Raw genomic sequence first — 21,840 nt, 5'->3', positions numbered from 1 at the left:
GGTCTTTTCTGGCTGTATCTGCTGGTTCAACCGGTAGCTCAAACGGTTCTGGTTGTGTTTGGCCCCTTGGTCGGGCTCCTAGTTTCTCACACTTGACCTCTTCTTCACCAGATGATTCCATGGTATTCCACCCCGGATTCAACTTTGGGTACCTTTTCTGACAGTTGATGCTGCTGCTGAGAACGCAATCCTGTACGCATTCCTTTACCTCCCTTGTTGGAATTCAATGATTTTCGGTGCGCCATCCCACCACTGCCACCATATGTCACGTAGAGTAGGCCAGAAGGCTATAATGGAAAAACCTAACCTCTATCAAAATAAAAAGATGGCGGAGCCGCAAAAGTTCTTCTGTGCAAGGGTGTTTATTTACATAGTGATTCCGGAACAAAAACAACAGTACTGCCATCAAACATATACCTTATGGGACAGCTAAAGACAATGCTGCCTCATTCACAGCTCAATCCAAAATGCCTCTCCATGAACTGAAAGAGAGGCTCCTTTTGTAGGGCTAGCCCCTCCCCTTAGAACAATTAACCCTAATTAATTAAGCAATTACCTAGGCAAACCTACATTTTCCATTTAACTAAACAAACATACTAAAGTATATGCATTGCAACATGTTTATGAAACAATATCACAACATAACATTTACAAAACAACATCACTACTGACAGTGCATTTCAATATGCACATTTACATTAATGAGCCATTTGGGACAGCCCAATTCCCTTTCCTGGTACAGGTACCCCCACCACAATCCCCCCTCTCTCCCGAGCTTTTGCTCGCCTCCAGCACACATGCACTGTTGGGGCGAGTGACTCTGACCTTACAATGGCTAGCCCCAAGTCATTCTATATTTTATTTTTTTATTGTGCGTTTTGCTATTTGCCTCCTGACTCATGCATGCTTTGTTAACTATGAACTTTCTTTACCCAACTGTGGGACAGACTGTTTGTCCCCACACTTGGGACTCTGATTCTCTGTTGTTTACACTGACTTTTGGCCTCCCATCCTATTCTAACCACCTCTCGCCAGCTTTGTATTCATGTTACCTGATGAAATTGCTGTATAATATGATCTTGTTGCCATCTGATGCACATTCAGATGTCATAAATCTGCACTGCAGAGCTCTCCCTGTCATATGCCATGCCTTGATTGTATTACTGTTGATGAAATGTGCATGTACACCCTGGCCCATCTACTGTAACTGGCCCCAATTCTGACTTGTGCGCTGATATCTGTTTCACTGATTTCTGTTCTCGTAAAAGCCTGGGTTTTCTGCACGTTAACACTAGAAGCCTATTACGTAAAATTGATCAATTGAAAGTGTGGGTTCACAGCTCCAATCCAGATGTGTTGGTCATTACTGAGATGTGGTTAAGGAAGAGTGTTTTATGTTAACCTTTCTGGTTATAACCTTTTTCGGCAAGACAGATCTTCCAAAGGTGGGGGAGTGGCAATCTTTACCAAGGATCACCTTCAGTGGTCGGTTGTCTATAACAAGTCAGTCCCCAAACAATTTGATTTGCTGGTTTTAAGCATTAAACTTTTAAATATCTCTTTGTTGACTGTTGCTGGGTGCTATCATCCTCCATCAGCACCGGCCCGTTCCCTATCTGCCCTAAGCTCTCTCCTGGCCACTTACACTAAGTCTGAATTTGTCCTGCTAGGTGACCTAAACTGGGACATGCTTTAACCACCTGACCAAGTCCTAAAGCAATGTGACTCCCTAAATCTTTCTCAGATTATTACCAATCCCACAAGGTAAGACTCAAAACACCCAGAAAAGGCTACTCTCCTCGATGTTATCCTCACAAATAATCCTGACAGGTATCACTCTTGTTTTCTGTAATGACCTTAGTGATTGCTGTTTTCAAGCTCTTCTCAATTTACATCAACAACATAGCTCAAGCAGTAGGAAACTCTCTCATCCATGCAGATGATACAGTCTTATACTCAGCTGGCCCCTCCCCGGATTTTGTGTTAAATGCTCTAAAACAAAGCTTTCTTAGTGTTCAACAAGCTTTCTCTACTCTTAACCTTGTTCTGAACACTTCCAAAACAAAGGTCATGTGGTTTGGTAAGAAGAATGCCCCTCTCTCCACAGGTGTGATTACTCACTCTGAGGGTTTAGAGCTTGAGGTAGTCATACAAGTACTTGGGAGTATGGCTAGACAGTACACTGTCCTTCTCTCAGCACATATCAAAGCTGCAAGCTAAAGTTAAATCTAGACTTGGTTTCCTCTATCGTAATCACTCCTCTTTCACCACAGCTGCCAAACTAACCCTGATTCAGATGATCATCCTACCCATGCTAAATTATGGAAACGTAATTTATAAATCGGCTGGTACGGGTGCGCTTGAGCGGCTAGATGTTATTTACCATTCGGACATCAGATTTGCCACCAATGCTACTTATAGAACACATCACTGCACTCTATTGTCCTCTGTAAACTGGTCATCTCTGTATACCCGTCGCAAGACCCATTGGTTGATGCTTATTTATAAAACCCTCTTAGGCCTCACTCCCCCATATCTGAGATACCTACTGCAACCCTCATCCTCCACATACAACACCCGTTCTGCCAGTCAAATTCTGTTAAAGGTCCCCAAAGCACACACATCCATGGGTTGCACCTCTTTTCAGTTCACTGCAGCTAGCGACTGGAATGAGCTGCAACAAACACTCAAACTGGACAGGTTAATCTCAATCTCTTCATTCAAAGACTCAATCATGGACACTTTTACTGACAGTTGTGGAGGCTTTGTGTGATGTATTGTTGTCTCTACCTTCTTGCCCTTTGTGCTGTTGTCTGTGCCCAATAATGCTTGTACCATGTTTTGTGCTGCTACCATGTTGTGTTGCTGCCTTGCTATGTTGTTATCTTAGGTGTCTCTTTACGTAGTGTTGTCTCTCTTGTCATGATGTGTGTTTTGTCCTATATTTATATTTTATGATTTTTTACATTTTTAATCCCAGCCCCATCCCCGCAGGAGGCCTTTTGGTAGGCCGTCATTGTAAATAAGAATTTGTTCTTAACTGACTTGCCTAGTTAAAGGTTAAATAAAAAATTACAAAATGAATAACACCGTGCCTGTATATCCTCCAAACACCGCCTTCTCAGGCATTATTACTTAAGTATCCACCAATCCAAAGAAAGGATAGGCGGGAGCTAGACAGCCCACCTTGCTGCTTTTTGCACAAAGACTCCCATTGTTAGGGCGACGTGTATGGGGTCAATTTCACACCATATGTATTGAATTCAAAATAAAATAAATTGTGAACATGAAAAATAAAGTTGAGAATGTATATTATATTTTCGAGGACGGGTGAAATAATGGATGTTGAAATCAGAAACCAAACAATTGAAAGCAAAATGTATAGAATTGTAAACAAAAATAAGACATCAAAACCCCCAAACGTGTAAACAAATAATTTTAAAGCGAAAGCAAATCTCTAATGACAAATGATTACAATTTTTTTTTTTTAACAAATACAAAATGAATGCAAAACTAAAGCCAAATGAATGCAAAACTTTCCCAGCAACCAATCCTATTGAAATACTTTTAGCCTACGCTCTTGCCTGCATGTGCTACCTTTTGGTTACGCTACTAGTATTTTTGCTTCTATGTCTGTTTCTTTGCTTTCACTGCCAGTCTTTTAGATTGCGAGTTTTGGCATTATTTTTCCGTGAAGGGCGGGATTTAGAAGGAGGCGTAGACAATGAGTCTCCATTGGTTCGCTAGTTTTGGAGTGAGGGTTCGTCTTAGCCCAATCGATGAACATGATAGACAGGCTTTTTTCTATTTTATTTTACAGGTTTTTGGATTTTGCTTTTGTCTTATTTTTGTTTACAGTTTGCTGTCAATTGTTTGTTTTTTGATTAACATCCATTATTTCACCCGTCCTCGAAAATATACTGTTAACATTCTTAACTTTATTTTTAATGTTCACGATTTGTTTTCTTTTTAAATCAATACATATGGTACGGATAAGTAACATATTGTAAGCGCTCTGCGTTCTCCCCTCAACGTCTCCCATACCAGACAGTTTGCTATCTGAAGCCTCGTTCACGTACGCAAAACCATATACACTCCGTTACGTTACGCCGGATGTCATGCATTTCAATTGGGACATCCCCTTGCGGTTGAAGGCTCCGTTGCGAGACGAACAGCGCATATTTTGATATTTTTCTAACTTTTCCTCGTCTTCAGTCCAGAGTCCGTCGAAGAACAGGAAGTTACCAAACCACAGGAGATGGAAATATGTGGTTTTAGGAAATGGCTTTATGGGATAGCTAGCAACTGGTTGTGAACAATTACCCATTCCTTAAAGTGAGTACTATTTTAATAGTATTGTTGAATAATACACAATACAATTATATTGTATGGCCTCCCATTTAAGTGTATTGTGATAATGACGTTTGTATTTTAATTATTAGGTGGATCTTGCTAGCTTACAATGGTATCTTCAACCTAGCCTTCCTTTAGCTAGCTGCTGGTAACAGTTAGCTGATCTGCAGTGCAAACTATCTTGACTTTGTATAAAGGTAGAGAAACTTGTTGAGGGAAAAGTAATTAAACATGTTTTATAACCTCAAGCTATATATTTGTCCTGTTTCTTGAACGAAAAGGTCATTTTGCAATATCCCAAAATAAATGCAATCTCTGACGAGAGACAGGCTTTCCTCCATTTTGCGACTTTTACAAAGACGACACCAAAGACGTTTTAACTAACCCAAGATAGACCACAGCCTGTCCTTTCCAATGGAAACAAATGCATCCTAGTGGGCAAAGCCAAGTACAAGCTAGCGATATCTGTCTCATTGTTCAATCTGTGACTAGTCTTGTTCAGTAGGGTAAAGATATACGTTACGATGTAAACCGGGCATCAGGTGTTGTTGGAAGATCACCATTTAAAATGCAGAACTTAAGTGCGCATTTTGAAACAACCCTTGATTCTAGCTACGGCAGCCATGTAGCAACTATGTTACCACATTGGAAGTTACGGTGAGACTGTTTATTTGTTGCTTCAACCGTATATCTAACGCAGTATAGACTAAGGAAAATAGATGTTTAATATTTTGCTGCCATTTTTTTCCTGGACAGCACAGTAGCCCATTTAGTAATGTAAATGGGCTTATGTTGATCATTCTATTCTCTGCATGTTGACCCGATTATGCACAACGGTGTGCTGTAGCAATAGCCAGGTAACGTGGGGCACTAACTCGCTTGTTACCGATATAATCTTAATGTACAATCAAACGAATTTGTAATTCGTTGTAATTGTACTGGTTCACACACAGCGATAGGATGCCTAAAAACAACGGACTATATAAAGTCAGACGTGACATTTAATTAAATAGTTAATGTTGCCGTACAGTAGTTGAAGCTTTGGGTACAGTCTACACCTGGCTAGTCATGTTATTTGGGTGTGCCTCCCAATTTGAATAGCCTGAGCAAAATTAATAACATTCTTTTTTTCATAGTTTCTCCTGGAACATGGGATCTAATGGAACCGTGGAATGCTGCAGGTAGCAGCAGTGTTTGTAGATGGTCTACAGTTGGAGACTTTTAATTGGCTTTTCCTTGGCCAGAGATACTTGGACAATATCAAACGTGGATATCTACTTTTGTACACATTTTGCTGGAGGATAAACGCTATGAAAAGCAACCATATCAATGCTTTGCGTACAGAGCTTTTATTTTTGCTGTTCCGGTCTGGTTGCTTTGACATCAGTTTTCACTACACTAGTTTGCCTTTAGCCACCACAACTCTTTCACACAGCCAACCTGGAAATTAACAGTTGTATGAAGGCGTTGCCAAACCCTAACATTGCAAACCGCTCAGATCAAATATCCCCTTTTACATAAGGTTTGTTAAATCATTATTGAGACCTGCATCTTTTTTCTACTTTTTTTTTTTACTCAACACTACAATACTCATCTTTACCAATGCCTCGATGGAAAGCTCTGGCGAGCCAGCATTTACGGTGGTCCAGCCCTGTTGCCCAAGGACTAGTTTTATGTATCATAACGTTTGGCATCGTACTGCCGTTGTGCTGCCACAGGCTACTCTATTCCTACTACTACATTAAATCGATGTACTTGAATGACATGAGCGATCAGTTTCTAGCGGAGAGCTACGAGAGAGGGCAGGAGGCTTTGGAATTCTGGGAGGCATCACGGTCTACCACTGGGTCGGCTGGCTTTTCCAACATCGTCAAGGGATCCGAGCTGTTGATCACTGTGGTAACGGCCAGGCGAACGGAGGGCAAGGAATTTCACTACCTGCTTCAAGTGATGCAGCGGCTGGTTTCCCTCCTGAGAGGATGCGGCGAGGGACGGCGTTGCGCTGAAGTGCTGGTGTGTGATGTGGAAAGCGGTCCCCTGGACAACGAGGATGCGGCGCTACTGGAGAGCCAGTTCTTGGTGGTGCGGAGGTCCCTGGAGGAGCAGTGGAAGAACCAGGCTCACGTCAACACCTTTGAGAGGGAGAAGAGGGACTACGTCTACTGTCTGCGCAAAGGATGGGAGCTGGCAAGCCCCAAAAACTTGATGGTCCTTGAGGACGACGCATTACCCAGGGCGGACTTCTTTGCCGTGATCCAAGATTTACTCTCGCGGCGCTTCGCCCTCCACACCCTCTACGTCAAGCTCTACCACCCGGAGAGGCTGCAGCGCTACTGGAACCCCGAACCCTACCGCATCCTGGAATGGGTGGGACTTGGACTAGTTGGGGCTACCGCACTCCTCCTAATCCTTAGTCACGGTACACCTTTCTCTTTCTCCCTCTCCACCACCCACCTCCTCTTCCTCACTTTGTACATCATGGTCGCCGTAGAGCTGGCTGGTCGGCATTACCTACTCGAGGTACGGCGTTTCTCGCCGCAGCTCTACGCCGTGTCCCCGGCGACCGAGTGCTGCACACCTGCCATGCTGTTTCCGGGTAACTCATCCCTCAGGGCGGCGGAGTACCTGGATGGATCATTCTGCGTCAAGGGCAATGCTAAGGACATGGTTCTGTATCAGATGGCTCGGACTATAACCGGAGAGAGAGCGCACAGCATAGAGCCCAACCTGGTCTCCCACATCGGGGCTTTCTCCTCAGTCAGGGCCAACCCATCCAGGCCTAGACTTCTTTGAGGAACAACTGAAAAGAGATTTCGGGCTGCGTCCCAGATTGCACTGTATTCCCTATATAGTGCACTATTAGGGCCAATAGAACTCTGGTCAAAAGTAATGCATGTAGGGAATAGGGTGGCATTTAATCAGGGTTGGAGACTATTCCATTTCAACTCAGGAAGTAAACTGAATTTAAATGGAATTTACTCCAATCCTTTGATAAATATGACTGAATATCACCATACAGGGTTACCTAACACTCCATAGGGATACATAGCACTGTGTTAGCATCCCTGACATATACCCAAATTCAACCAATGGTGCCTGTAATGATAGTCCTTGATGGATATTGAAGGTCTCTCCAGCCTACTGTAAGATTTTACCCATGTAAATTGATCTATTTAACCCATCTAGGCTAGATCTATTTCTCTTATGCAATATTTGGGTACACTCCACACACATCGGGTACACTTTGGAATACAGTATGTTCTATGTTGGCATAACCATGTACTGCACCTTCAGGGGGAAGGTTCAAATGAGATGTATCATTTAAAATACCAAAACGTATTGCTGTAGTTGTTGAACTAAGGCTAATGATAATCAAAGGATTAACTACTTTAATAGGTTGTTAAAATCTAATTTAACCATTGGACAATGGCAATATTGCTGGATTGTGACACTTTGAATGTCTGACACTTTGAATGTCTGAAAGAAAAACAATTAAATGTATTAAGATATACTCTTTAAACCTTTGTTTATTTAGTGATTTGATGCTGTGTGCTTACATCATACAGGCTGTACACTGAGTGTACAAAAGGTTAGGAACAGGTGCTCTTTCCATGACATAGACTGACCAGGTTAATCCAGGTGAACGCTGCTGTGTTTTTCACGCTCCAGTTTCCCGTTTGTATCAGGAATGATTCACCATCCAAAGGACATCCAGCCAACTTGACAACTGTGGGAAGCATTGGAGTCAACATGGCCAGCATCCCTGTAGAACGCTTTCAACACCTTGTAGATTCCAATCCCTGATGAATTGAGGCTGTTATGAGGGCAAAAAGGGGTGCAACTCAATATTATGGTGTTCCTACTGTTTTGTACACTCATGTTGACCTTAGACACTGTATAACTAGCATCCATGTGTGTTTTATCACTTTCTGTTTTTGAATACTACACTGTGTACACTTAACACTTCTAATAAAATAATACATATCATGTACGTTTTTTGTGTTGCCAATACTTAATTGATACATTTGAGTTTGGGTGGAATGCTAACTAATAGACCTGTTTAGAAAACAAAACATGTTCTCCCACTTTTCGATGTGCCCCTATACATATATATATATATACACACACACAGTGCACTGTGTCCACATAGTAGTTACATAGCCTCGACTCCGGAAGACTAATGCCCATTTCGTCAGAATGAAAATACAGTGTTGATAGGTATGTTATTGTGAGACTAAATAAACAGGGACAGTGTATGTACACATATTTATATTTTTGTTCAGTATAAAGTAACTAACAATTTAAACTTCTCAAAGTTGATCAGGCTGTTAATTGTGGCCTATGGAATGTTATCAAATCAAATTTTATTTGTCACATACACATGGTTAGCAGATGTTAATGCGAGTGTAGCGAAGTGCTAGTTCTGACCATGCAGTAATATCTAACCTAACAATTTCACAACAACTACCTTCTACACAAGTGTAAAGGAATGAATAAGAATATGTACATAAAAATATGAGTGATGGCCGAACGGCATAGGCAACATGCAGTAGATGGTATAGAGTACAGTATATACGTATGAGATGAGTAATGTAGGGTATGTAAACATTATATAAAGTGGCATTGTTTAAAGTGCCTAGTGATACATTTATTACATCAATTATTATACTCCTCTTCAATGGCTGTGTGAAGTTGCTGGATCTTGGCGGGAACTGGAACACGCTGTCGTTCCAGAGCATCCCAAACATGTTCAATGGGTGACACGTCTGGTGAGTATGCAGGCCATGGAAGAACTGGAATCCAGGAATTGTGTACAGATCCTTGCGACATGGGGCCATGCATTGTCATGCTGAAATATGAGGTGATGGCAGTGGATGAATGGCAATGGGTCTAAGGATCTCGTCACAGTATCTCTGCATTCAAATTGCCATCAATAAAATTAAATTGTGTTTGTTGTCCATAGCTTATGCCTGCCCATACCATAAACCCACAGTCACCATGGGGCACTCTGTTCGCAACGTTGACAGCAAACCGCTCACCCACACGACACCATACCCATGGTCTGCAGGTGAGGACAGTTGGACGTACAGCCAAATTCTCTAAAACGACATTGGAGGTGGCTTATGATAGAGAAATGAACATTCAATACCCTGGCAACAGCTCTGGTGGAATTCCTGCAGTCAGCATGCCAATTGCACGCTCCCTCAAAACTTGAGACATCCGTGGCATTGTGTTGGGTGACATTTTAGAGTGGCCGTTTTATTGTTCCCAGCACAAGCTGCACTTGTGAAATGATCATGCTGTTTAATCAACTTTTTGATGTGCCACACTTGTCAGGTAGATGGAATATCTTGGCAAAGGAGAAATGCTCACTAACTGTGATGTAAACACATTTGTGCACAACATTTGAGAGGAACAAGCTTTCTGGGATCTTTCATTTCAACTCATAAAACATGGGACCAACACTTTACATGTTTATATTTTTGTTCAGTGTAGTTAAAGGACAATTGTTATACGTATTTGCAGTTTGTGTGATTACACATTGATATTTTTATGTGCTTCAGATTTTCAAGCAACTCAAATGGTCCCTAAACGGCTCACCTTAACACTATAGTTTTAGATCATAAAATTATGATAATAGTTGAAAGTACTGTGTAATACTGTATTTGCACAGTACCCTTCTATGTAACATGGCTGTAAATGCAAATATATAGAGACACTGTGGAATCCATCCTGTTTTCTACTATCACAGCCATTAAAATCCTCTCCGGCAACTGAGTTAGGAAGGAAACCTACAGTTGAAGTCGGAAGTTTACATATACTTAGGTTGGAGTCATTAAAAATTACTCCACAAATTTCTTGTTAACAAACTATAGTTCTGGCAAGTCGGTTAGGACATCTACTTTGTGCATGACACAATTAGTTTTTCCAACAACTGTTTACAGACAGTTTATTTCACTCACAATTCCAGTGGGTCAGAAGTTTACATACACTACACTGTACCTTTAAACAGTCTGGAAAATTCCAGAAAATGATGTCATTGCTCTAGAAGCTTCTGATAGGCTAATTGACAACATTTGAGTCAATTGGAGGTGTACCTGTGGATGTATTTCAAGGCCGACCTTCAAACTCAGTGCCTCTGCTTGACATGGGAAAATCAAAAGAAATAAGCCAAGACCTCAGAAAAAAAATCTGTTTCATCCTTGGGAGGAATTTCCAAATGCCTGCAGGTACCACGTTCATCTGTACAAAAAATACCATGGGACCACGCAGCCGTTATACCGCTCAGGATGGAAGCGTGTTCTGTCTCTTAGAGATGAACGTACTTTGGTGTCAAAGTGCAAAACAATCCCAGAGCAACAGCAAAGGACCTTGTGAAGATGCTGGAGGAAACGGGTACAAAAGTATCTATATCCACAGCAAAACGAGTCCTATATTGACATAACCTGAAAGATCGCTCAGCAAGGAAGAAGCCACTGCTCCAAAACCGCTATAAAACAAGCCAGACTCTGGCAGTGGTCTAAAGGATGCAGTGCTAGCTGTGCCACCAGAGATTTTGGGTTCGCGACCAGGAGGCCCATGGGGCAGCGCACAATTGGCCCAGCATCTTCCGGGTTAGGGAGGGTTTGGCCGGCAGGGATATGTCTTGTCTCATCGCGCACTAGCGACTCACTCCTGTGGCGGGCCGGGCGTAGTGCACGCTGACCAGGTTGCTAGGTGTACGGTGTTTCCTCCGACACATTGGTGCGGCTGGCTTCCGGGTTGGATATGCATTGTGTCAAGAAGCAGTGCGGCTTGGTGGGTTGTGTTTCGGAGGACGCATGGCTCTCGACCTTCGTCTCTCCCGAGTCCGTACGGGAGTTGCAGAGATGAGACAAGACAGTAACTACTACCAATTGGATACCACGAAAGTGGGGAGAAAAAGGGGGTAAAAAATAATAATAATAAAAAAGCCAGACTACGGTTTGGGGGCAAAGATCATACTTTTTGAAGAAATGTCCACTGGTATGATGGAACAAAAATAGAACTGTTTGGCCATAATGACCATCGTTATGTTTGGTGGAAAAAGGGGGAGGCTTGCAACCTGAAGAACACCATCCCAACCGTGAAGCATGGGGGTGGCAGCATCATGTTGTGGGGGTGGCATCATCATGTTGTGGGGTGGCAGCATCATGTTGTGGGGGTGCTTTGCTGCAGGAGGGATTGGTGCACTTCACAAAATAGATGGCTTCGTGAGGAAGGGAAATTATGTGGTTATATTGAAGCAACATCTCAAGACATCAGTCAGGAAGTTGAAGCTTGGTTGCAAATGGGTCTTCCAAATGGACAATGACCCCAAGCATACTTCCAAAGATGTGGCAAAATTGCTTAAGGACATCAAAGTCAAGTTATTGGAGTGGCCATCACAATGCACTGATCACAATCCTATAGAAAATGTGTGGGCAGAACTGAAAATGGGTGTGCGAGCAAGGAGGCCTACAAACCTGACTCAGTTACAGCAGCTCTGTCAGGAGGAATGTGCCAAAATTCACCCAATTTATTGTTGGAAGCTTGTGGAAGGCTACCCAAAATGTTTGACCCAAGTTAAACAATTTAAAGGCAATGCTACCAAATACTAATTGAGTGTATGTAAACTTCTGTCCCACTGGGAATGTAATGAAATAAATAAAACATGAAATAAGTAATTCTCTCTACTATTATTCTGACATTTCACATTCTTAAAATAAAGTGGTGATCTTGACTGACCTTAGACGGGGAATTTTAACTAGGATTAAATGTCAGGAATTGTGAAAAACTGAGTTTAAATGTATTTGGCTAAGGTGTATGTAAACTTCTGACTTCAACTGTATTTCTTTGTAGTTACTGGGTGTATTGATACATCATCCAAAGTGTAATTAATAACTTCACCACACTCAAAGGGATATTCAATGTCTGCTTTTAATTATTTTTTACCCCTTCTGCCAATAGGTACCCTTTTTTGCAATGCAAAAACCTCCCTATTTTTGTGGTTGAATCTGTGTTTGAATGTACTGCTCAACTGAGGGACCTTACAATTATTTTTATGTGTGGGGTACAGAAAGGAGGTAGTCATTACAAAATAATGTTAAACTCCTATTGCACACAGTGAGTCCATGCAATTCATTATGTGACTTGTTAAGCAAATTGTTACTCCTGAACTTAGTGCATTCATACCCCTTGACTTAATTCCACATTGTGTTACAGCCTGAATTCAAAATGTATTAAATTGATTTTTTCTCACCCATCAACACACAAAACCCCATAATGACAAGTGAAAACATGTTTTTATACATTTTAGCAAATTTATTGAAAATTAAGTACAAAAATATCTAATTTACACACCCCTGAGTCAATACTTTGTAGATGTAGAAGCACCTTGGATATGTCTATCACATCGGGATTTGGGGATTTTTTCTTTTTTCTTTTTTCAAGCTCTCAAAAGTTAGATGGGGAGCGGCGGTGACCCACAATCTTCAAATCTTTCTACAGATTTTCAATGGGATTCAAGTATGGGCTTTTGCTGAGTCACTCAAGGACATTCTTGTTCTGAATTCCAGCATTGCTTGGGGTCATTGTCCTGTTGAAACGTAAATCTTCACCGCAGTCTAAGGTTGTTTGCACTCTGAAGCAGGTTCTCATCAAGGATTTGCCTGTATTTGGCTCCATTCATTGTTCCCTCTATCCTTATCAGTCTCCCAGTCCCTGCCGCTGAAAAGCATCCCCACAGCATGATGCTGCCACCACCATGCTTCACGGTAGGGGTGGTGTTAGACGGGTGATGTGCCTGGTTGGCCCTAGACATACAGTAGCGCTTTACATTCAGGCCAAACAGTAAAATGTTTGTCTCATCAGACCACAGAATCTTTTCATGCCTTTTTACAAACTCAAAGTGTGCTGTCATGTGCCTTTTTCGCAGCATGTGCCTTCTTTCCCAGCATGTGCCTTCTTCCCCAGATATACACCTTATTAAAATTCTCTCGGCAACTGTTCCTTGGAGAATCATGGTATAGTTTCTGCTCTGACATGCACTGTCAACTGTGAGGTCTTATAGACAGGTGGGTTTCTTTCTAAATCATGTCCAAACAATTGAATTGGCCACAGGTGGACTCCAAGTTGCAGTGACATCAAGGATCATCAAAGGAAATTGGATACATCTGAGCTCAATTTGGAGTGTCATAGCAAAGGGGTGTGAACACTTACAGTATACAAATGAGATCTGTATTTAATTTTAAATACATTTGCAAAAATGTCTAAACATGTTAACTTTGTCATTATGGGGTATTGTGTGTAAATGGGTGACAAAAAAACAAGTAATCCCTTTTGAATTTATGCTGTAAAACAACAAAATGTGGAATAAGTCAAGGGGTATGAATACTTTCAGAAGGCACTGTATTTAGGTTTGCCATAACAGCAGGGTTGAATACTTATTGACTCAAGACATTTCAGCTTTAATATTAATTAGTAAACATTAAAAACACAATTTCACTTTGACATTATGGGTTATTGTGTGTAAGCCAGTAACACAACAAAATGTGGAAAAAGACAAGAGGTGTGAATACTTTCTGTATGTACTAATGTGTGTACACACACACACACACACACACACACACACACTGAACAAAAATATAAATGCTCATGTTTTATGGGCTGAAATAAAAGATCCCAGAAATTGTGTGATGTGTGTGGTGTCCAAGGCTATTTACCTAGAAGGCCAGCATCCTGGAGTTACCTCTTCACTGTTGACCTTGAGACTGGTGTTTTGCGGGTACTATTTAATGAAGCTGCCAGTTGAGGACTTATTGTCTAGTCTGTTTCTCAAACTAGACACTAATGTACTTGTCCTCTTGCTCAGTTGTGCACCGGGGCCTCCCACTCCTCTTTCTATTCTGGTTAGAGTCAGTTTGCGCTGTTCTGTGAAGGGTGTAGGACACAGCGTTGTACGAGATCTTCCATTTTTGTTTTACAATTTCTCACATGGAATAGCCTTAATTTCTCAGAACAAGAATAGACTGATGCGCTTAAGAAGAAAGTTTTGTTTCTGGCCATTTTGAGCCTGTAATTGAACCCACAAATGCTGATGCTCCAGATACTCAACTAGTCTAAAGGACAGTTTTATTACTTCTTTAGTCAGAACAACAGTTTTCAGCTGTGCTCACATAATTTTACGTAATTTTATCTGTGGCCAATGACCTTGAGCCTTCTTGGAAGGGCATTTCTAATGTAACTATATATAGCAGGACACAAAGGGCTAGAACTTTCTATGCCTATCCTTACTAAGGACTTAGACTTCACGGTGACTTAGTGTCCCCATGAGTGACAGAACACTGAGCCAATCACGGTGCAACGCTCCTATTTTCTGCTGGCTTGCCCCACCCCCACAGAAAGCACTGAGCTAGGATGAAACACCTGCATTTTGGAGCTGCCTTACTCAAGAAAACAAATGAGACCTTGTTTTTAATGCAGATTTATTAACTCAATATATTTTTTACATTGTTTGCAAATTGACATGTGTATTAATGGCCAAGAAAACAGGCAAGCCCATATTTTTTGGGGGTGCTGAAAATGTGGGGCTCAAAACACCAATATTTGTAGAGATCATTGTAAGTTCCTTATTAACCAAAATACCATTTGTAAAGATTGTGAACAACTCTGTACTCCTTATGTGTTCCCACATGGTCACAGGCATAACAAATAGCATGGGTGAACTCTTGATACTGTTGAATTAGATGGCGCTGAGCAGAAAAGTGTTCACGCCACTGAAAGTAGTGCAGATATGCCTCATCATCCTTGTCTAACTTCAGGAGGAATTCTGCCAGGGCTTTCACATCTGGAAAGTCATTAACATGGATGAAGGAATCTCCTGGGACAAAGTCCTCATAGTTTTGTCTAGGTGGGCCCAATACTACTGGTACAGTTCCTGCTGCAAGTGGTCCGTTTAGCTTCTCAGTGATGTAGTCTCTGTGAACTGAGTTCTCAAAGGAAAGGTAAAACTTACAGCTGGAGATGGTATCGTAGTAGTCCTCATAGTTCAAGAAACGGCCAAAGGCCTTGCCAAAGACTTCCACCTTAACGTGTTTGACAAGTTCCCTGTAATAGTTATACCTTTGGCCTGATCCAGTGGCAGGATTAGTGTTACTCACAATCCAGCAAACTAATTTATCTTTTTTTGGCAGCACAAAATCCTCCCCCTGGCCTTTTCTTGCGGTCAAGCGCCAACGAATAGGGATGTCTGCGTCCTGCCTGTAACTCAAGGTCAAATTGAAAAGGTTCTCTAGACCAGATAGCCTGTTTGTGTTTGTAGGGGATTCAACATGGAACCAGATCCACTTCTGGAATGGTGGCCTGGGTGATCGAGGCAAGTTGGATAAATCTTGCTTGATGGATTTGTGAAAGATGAGCACCCCGTCTGCCTTGTTGTATATTGACCTGTCATCAGTCAGGAGACAGCTATCAATGTTGAAGAGAGTGGCGCAATCGCTTAAGTCAAACCTGTAGTGTTCAGGCCAGAACCACAACAACATAATGGGCTTGTCTGGTAGGGTCTTAGCCAAGGAGCTGTTGTGCTGTCCTTGGGGTCTCTCTGAGTACTGCGGTGGGAAAGCAGGCAGGGGAGGGCAGAACAGAGATGGTGCTGAGCTGTAATGCATTAAAAACAGCACCACAAATCCTCCTAAACTGATAATCGATACCAGAATGACACGTAGAACTCCAGTTAGGTAAATGCTAGACATCATTTTTGCTCCTGTAAAGAGAGAACATCTATCATTAGGAACTTGAATGATTGTAACAATGGGAGAAAGTCGTAGTAGTTTGCTCTCATCCTGTACCCATAAAAACAACTTTTTCATAATACCAATAATAAGCATGTAAACAAAGAGCTATTAAGGCTGAAAGTGTTTCAGTCCACGAATCAGATGTCTTCTATTTCTAATAGGAAACATGCACATGTCTCGCTCTTTCAGTACATACCTTGCCACATCAGGAATCAATTTCTATGCAATTAGTGAATCATTAACATTTGCTATCTGCAGTTCCTGTTGCGACTACAGTTGAAGTCAGAAGTTCAGATACATTTAGGTTGGAGTCATTAAAACGTATTGTTTTTCAACCACTCCACAAATTTCTTGCTAAAACTATAGTTTATTAACAAGTAGATTAGGACATCTACTTTGTGCATGACAATTAATTTTTTCAACAATTGTTTACAGATTATTTCACTGTATCACAATTCCAGTGGGTCAGAAGTTTACATACACTAAGTTGGCTGTGCATTTAAAACAGCTTGGAAAATTCCAGAAAATGTCATGGCTTTAGAAGCTTCTGAAAGGCTAATTGACATAATTTGAGTCAATTGGAGGTTTACCTGTGGATGTATTTCAAGGACTACCTGACACGTTCTGTCTCCTAGAGATGAATGTACTTTGGGTACGAAAAGTGCAAATCAATCACAGATCAACAGCAAAAGACCGTGTGAAGATGCAGGAGAAAACAGGTACAAGAGTATCTGTATCCACAGTAAAACGAGTCCTATATCGACATAACCTGAAAGGCCGCTCAGCAAGGAAGAAGCCACTACTCCAAGACCACCATAAAAAAGCCAGACTACGGTTTGCAACTGCACATGGAGACAAAGATTGTACTTTTGGAGAAATGTCTTCTAGTCTGATGAAACAAATAGAACTGTTTGGCCATAATGACCATTGCTATGTTTGGAGGAACAAGGGGAGGCTTGCAAGCCGAAGAACACCATCCCAACTGTGAAGCATGGGGAATGCAGCATCATGTTGTGGGGGTGCTTCGTTGCAGGAGGGATTGGTGCACTTCACAAAATAGATGGCTTCGTGAGGAAGGGAAATTACGTGGATATATTAAAGCAACATTAAGACATCAGTCAGGAAGTTAAAGCTTGGTTGCAAATGGGTCTTCCAAATGGACAATGACCCCAAGCATACTTCCAAAGTTGTGGCAAAATGGCTTAAGGACAACAAAATCAAGGTATTGGAGTGGTCATCACAAAACCCTGACCTCAATCCCATAGAAAATGTGTGGGCAGAACTGAAAAAGCTTGTGCGAGCAAGGAGGCATACAAATCTGACTCAGTTACACCAGCTCTGTCAGGAGGAATGCGCCAAAATTCACCCAACTTATTGTGGGAAGCTACCCGAAACGTTTTACTGTGGATATAGATACTTTTGTACCCGTTTCCTCCAGCATCTTCACAAGGTCCTTTGCTGTTGTTCTGGGATTGATTTGCACCTTTGTCACCAAAGTACATTCATGTCTAGGAGACAGAACGCGTCTCCTTCCTGAGCGGTATGACGACTGCGTGGTCCCATGGTGTTTATACTTGCGTACTATTGTTTGTACAGATGAATGTGGTACCTTCAGGCGTTTGGAAATTGTTCCCAAGGATGAACCAGACTTGTGGAGGTCTACAATTGTCTTTTCTGAGATCTTGGCTGATTTATTTAAATTTTCCCCATGATGTCAAAAACAGGCACTGAGTTAAAGTAGGCCTTGAAATACAGCCACAGGTTCACCTCCAATTGACTGAAATGATGTAAATGAGCCTATCAGATGCTTCTAAAGCTATGGCATAATTTTCTGGATTTTTCCAAGCTGTTTAAAGACAGTCAACTTAGTATATGTAAACTTCTGACCCACTGGAATTGTGATACAGTGAAATAATCTGCCTGTAAGCAATTACTTGTCATGCACAAAGTAGGTGTCCTAACAGACTTGCCAAAACTATAGTTTGTTAACAAGAAATTTGTGGAGTGGTTGAAAAAGGAATTTTAATGACTCCAACCTAAAAGTATGTAAACTTCCGACTTCAACTGTACATTTTTATTTCAAAATGTTAGGAGAGCTGATAAGTGATCCACCCCTTTGCTTGACAGACTTGCTTCTCTGCTTTTTGTCAATGTCATCTGGTGACGGTTGGAATGCATTATTGACTCTTCTATTTTAAAGAGAAGAAAATCAACTGCTTCAACCTAGTCACCTGGCAGTAGTTTACCTGCCATACACCTTTCATGTGGAGTTTATTTTAGTGTATTGGTATTCCAGCATTTTTACAGGTTCTTAAGTCATTAAAATGTATTGTGCCGTTACAGCATTTAGATTTTTTCCTGTAACTAAATATCTTTATTTTATTAGCAATCTGTATAGCCAATATAGAAAACGCCCATTTATAAAAGTGAATCCTGTAAGACAATTGACATTCATCTTAATTATTATTTTAGCATTCAAAACTGCACTCAACGAGGCACTAAATTATAAAGCCTGGGTTATAGAATTAGTCGTAATCGTAGTCCTAAAATATTTTGAAAAGGAAAGATAGTCTCACCGGTCAAGAGGTTTGTACTCGTGCTGTATTCAGAACGGCTGCTGACGTCATTCCTACACTCCATGAGAATCGTGCTGTCGATCTTCTCTATTTATCATTAGTTCAATACAGTTATAGGAAACAGTGATCATTTGGTTTAATTTATTCTCAAACTATATCGAAGGGGGAATAAATAACCCTTCTGGCAACCCTAACAGCAAGAACAGAAAGCATTGGGCGTGTTTGTTTTGCGTTTCCGTGGGTGAATGTTTCAATTGAATGGTCTAAAATGTACAAACACTGGCCTTGGAAAATTAGCTCGCCCATTCTCGTCAAGGGGAAAATGGGTGGGGCGTGGGGAGCACGGGCTAGGTTAATGTTACTTTTCAGCCACAGATAAAACAGTGACGTCAGAACCTGTGGTCATTGGCGCCACCTGGAGGCAAATACAGAGTAAATATAAAACAAACAAAAAATACAGGGCAAACATAACTGCAAATGATTAAACAAATGCAAAAACCATAGTAAGATTAAGCCAAGGTGGTCATTTGCACCATGTCAAGGTGGTTGTGAGCGTCTTCTACTCCTCTCTGACCTTGCCGAAGCATCTTTGTTTGAAAACACAACCAATCCCTTACTTTCCACACTTTATTAAATTCAACAGAGCTACTGGCTCAACCAAAGTACCACTTAAAAGGTTGTGGACATCATTATAATAACATGCTAAACAGACAGGTTGAATAAACTCTTCCTAGATTGTCAGGAGGGGCGGTGTGGCCTTGAGGTACCTCCTCCATGTGTCTATCTTGCTGTGCCAAAGATGAGAACAAAGCATGTCAGGTGTGAGGCTAAAGCGCACCTGAAAGATCAAAGTACAACATTCTGAAACCATTTAGGCCACCAGATGTGGCAAAGTGGACTAGTCTGACAAGGTGATAGTCATAAGACATTTTCCAATGACAGAAATGTATTGTGAGTGGAAACTTGAACATTTTAAGCATTCTGTGCACTTCTGGCACACGTTTACCGTGAACACTGGCTGTACCTGCTTCAGTTACAGTTTTAGTCAGTGGCCAAGCAGGCTACTGTGGCTATTTGGGCATAATGTAGGCCTATCAGAATTGTTTACCAACAAAACCAATGGAACAAATGCACCCCATAACATTTTACCATGGAAATAGCTATTGATTTCTATGATATAGCGCTTAGAGTGAGTTGTGTGGGAGTATACAGCTGGTTATTGCCCTCGCTAGTTGAGCGGCCTTTCAGGTTGTCGATATAGGACTCGTTTCCTCCAGCATTTTCACAAGGTCCTTTGATGTTTTGGGATTGATTTGCACCTTTCTCACCATCTCAAGGACATCGAACACGTCTCCTTCCTGAGCGGTATGACAGCTGTGTGGTCCCATGGTGTTTATACTTGCACACCATTGTTTGTACAGATGAACGTGGTACCTTCAGGCATTTGGAAATTGCTCCAAAGTGTGAACCAGACTTGTGAAGGTCTACAAAAAAAATCTGAGGTCTTAGCTTATTTCTTTTGATTTTTCCATGATGTCAAGCAAAGAGCCACTGAGTTTGAAGGTAGGCCTTGAAATACATCCACAGGTACACCTCCAATCGACTAATTAACGTAATTTCAGTCAATCAGAAGCTTCTAAAGCCATGACATAATTTTCTGGATTTTTCCAAGCTGTTTAAAGGCACAGTTAACTTAGTGTATGTAAACTTCTGACACACTGGAATTATAAGTGAAATAATCTCTGTAAACAATTGTTGGAAAAATTCCGTGTCATGCACAAAGTAGATGTCCTAAACGACTTGCCAAAACTATTGTTTGTTAACAAGAAATTTGTGAAGTGGTTGAAAAACGAGTTTTAATGACTCCAACCTAAGTGTATGTAAACTTCCAACTTCAACTGTAGCTAACAGTACGCTTTAACTTGAAATGACTTGCTGACAAAATTAGAAACTTTTAATATATGAATGTAGCTAGCTAGTCTATTTTAGCCTTGTGTGTTCTCTTCGACTCCCTCTGCAGATTTTCAATCAAACGCCAGAATTTACGCCATTTCCTTAGCTATCATACTTGTTAGGGTTGCGTCAATTCGAATCTGGTATCAGGATAAATATGACATTGAGTCACCGATTGTATACTATGTATTTTTTATTAGCTAAGCAATAAGTGGTAAATGCAATTTTCATATATATATATATATATATATATATATATATATATATATATATATATATATATTTCGTCACACCTCGCAGGGCAAACAGAGAACTGACTTGTTCCTGACAAAGATATTATAATATACTCTGACAGAGGTAGCTCCTGCTTCCGAGCCGGCCTGTCACAGAGTATAGACTGGGCGTGGTTTAGACTCACCCAGCCTTTCGTTGATTGTTGGCGCAGGAGCTGGTACCAGCCCCCGGGCGCTCCAGCGGTCAGTCATTGTAGTTGTGTAGAATATAGTTATCAGGCACCTGGCTCCTGTTATCTAACAAAATACTGTTTGTTCTCGCAACACTACGTTCTGAATGTGCCTCCTCCAACTCATTGCACAGTTCCTGTCATGTTATTCTGTATTTTTCCATCATGAGAAAGGCCCATGGTCCTGAAACTGTTAACAATGTCTCAAGTCAGCTATGTTGCATAACACATACATCCACACAAGCCAACAGGAAATATTATTCCATCACATATATGGTAAGGGCTATAGTGTATAACACAGAACCTCACATATTCTAATTCCACGGGGCATTCCAATGATTTCAAAACTCGGTCCTCCAGAAAGTGGAGATAACACACAATCTAGCGACTTTTTCTGGTGTTATTGGAGACTGACGTGAAAGCACATATCGTTCTTACTCTTCTCAACGAGCCCCATCCCAAAGCACTCACAGGTGGCCCAGTCCTCACGCAGCATTCCCTCCCAGCTTTGCAGTCAGAACAGGAGATGTTCACCCCTCCACGTCCAGACTGCAAATGAATCGCACATGCGGGAAGCCGCCGCTGGCTGATCCCGCCCTGGCTTACATAAAAACATATTTTTAATAAATAACCTGAATTAGGGCCAGACTAGTTACCATAATTTTCTCACATTGGCATTTTTTTTTTTACATTGTCTCTTTTT

General features: G+C 41.3%; 2 protein-coding genes across 3 annotated transcripts; one reads left to right on the top strand and one right to left on the bottom strand.

Moving 5' to 3' along the window:
* The first annotated feature begins 4,064 nt into the window (after positions 1-4,064).
* Positions 4,065-8,344, top strand: LOC139370571 (post-GPI attachment to proteins GalNAc transferase 4). Of its 2 annotated transcripts, none has more exons than XM_071110144.1 (2): positions 4,065-4,335; positions 5,490-8,344. In XM_071110144.1, exon 2 carries the CDS (start codon positions 5,956-5,958, stop codon positions 7,144-7,146), a length of 1,191 nt encoding a protein of 396 aa, XP_070966245.1. In that variant the 5' UTR covers positions 4,065-4,335; positions 5,490-5,955; the 3' UTR covers positions 7,147-8,344. The 2 variants fall into 2 exon arrangements, with proteins under 2 accessions (XP_070966245.1, XP_070966246.1); XM_071110145.1 differs by lacking the exon at positions 4,065-4,335 and adding an exon at positions 4,800-5,010.
* Positions 8,345-14,823: 6,479 nt separating this feature from the next.
* Positions 14,824-18,986, bottom strand: LOC139369661 (4-galactosyl-N-acetylglucosaminide 3-alpha-L-fucosyltransferase 9-like). The gene is made up of 2 exons (XM_071108926.1): positions 18,722-18,986; positions 14,824-16,114 (listed from the first exon to the last, which is right to left on the bottom strand). The coding sequence occupies exons 1-2, from the start codon at positions 18,783-18,785 to the stop codon at positions 14,985-14,987; spliced, it is 1,194 nt and encodes a 397-aa protein (XP_070965027.1). The 5' UTR covers positions 18,786-18,986; the 3' UTR covers positions 14,824-14,984.
* Positions 18,987-21,840: the final 2,854 nt, after the last annotated feature.

This window comes from Oncorhynchus clarkii, chromosome 17, assembly GCF_045791955.1.
Source record: "Oncorhynchus clarkii lewisi isolate Uvic-CL-2024 chromosome 17, UVic_Ocla_1.0, whole genome shotgun sequence".
Taxonomy (NCBI): Eukaryota; Metazoa; Chordata; class Actinopteri; order Salmoniformes; family Salmonidae; genus Oncorhynchus; species Oncorhynchus clarkii.
Note: the sequence above shows the minus strand (reverse complement) of the source record. Positions and strands in the feature narration are given on the sequence as shown.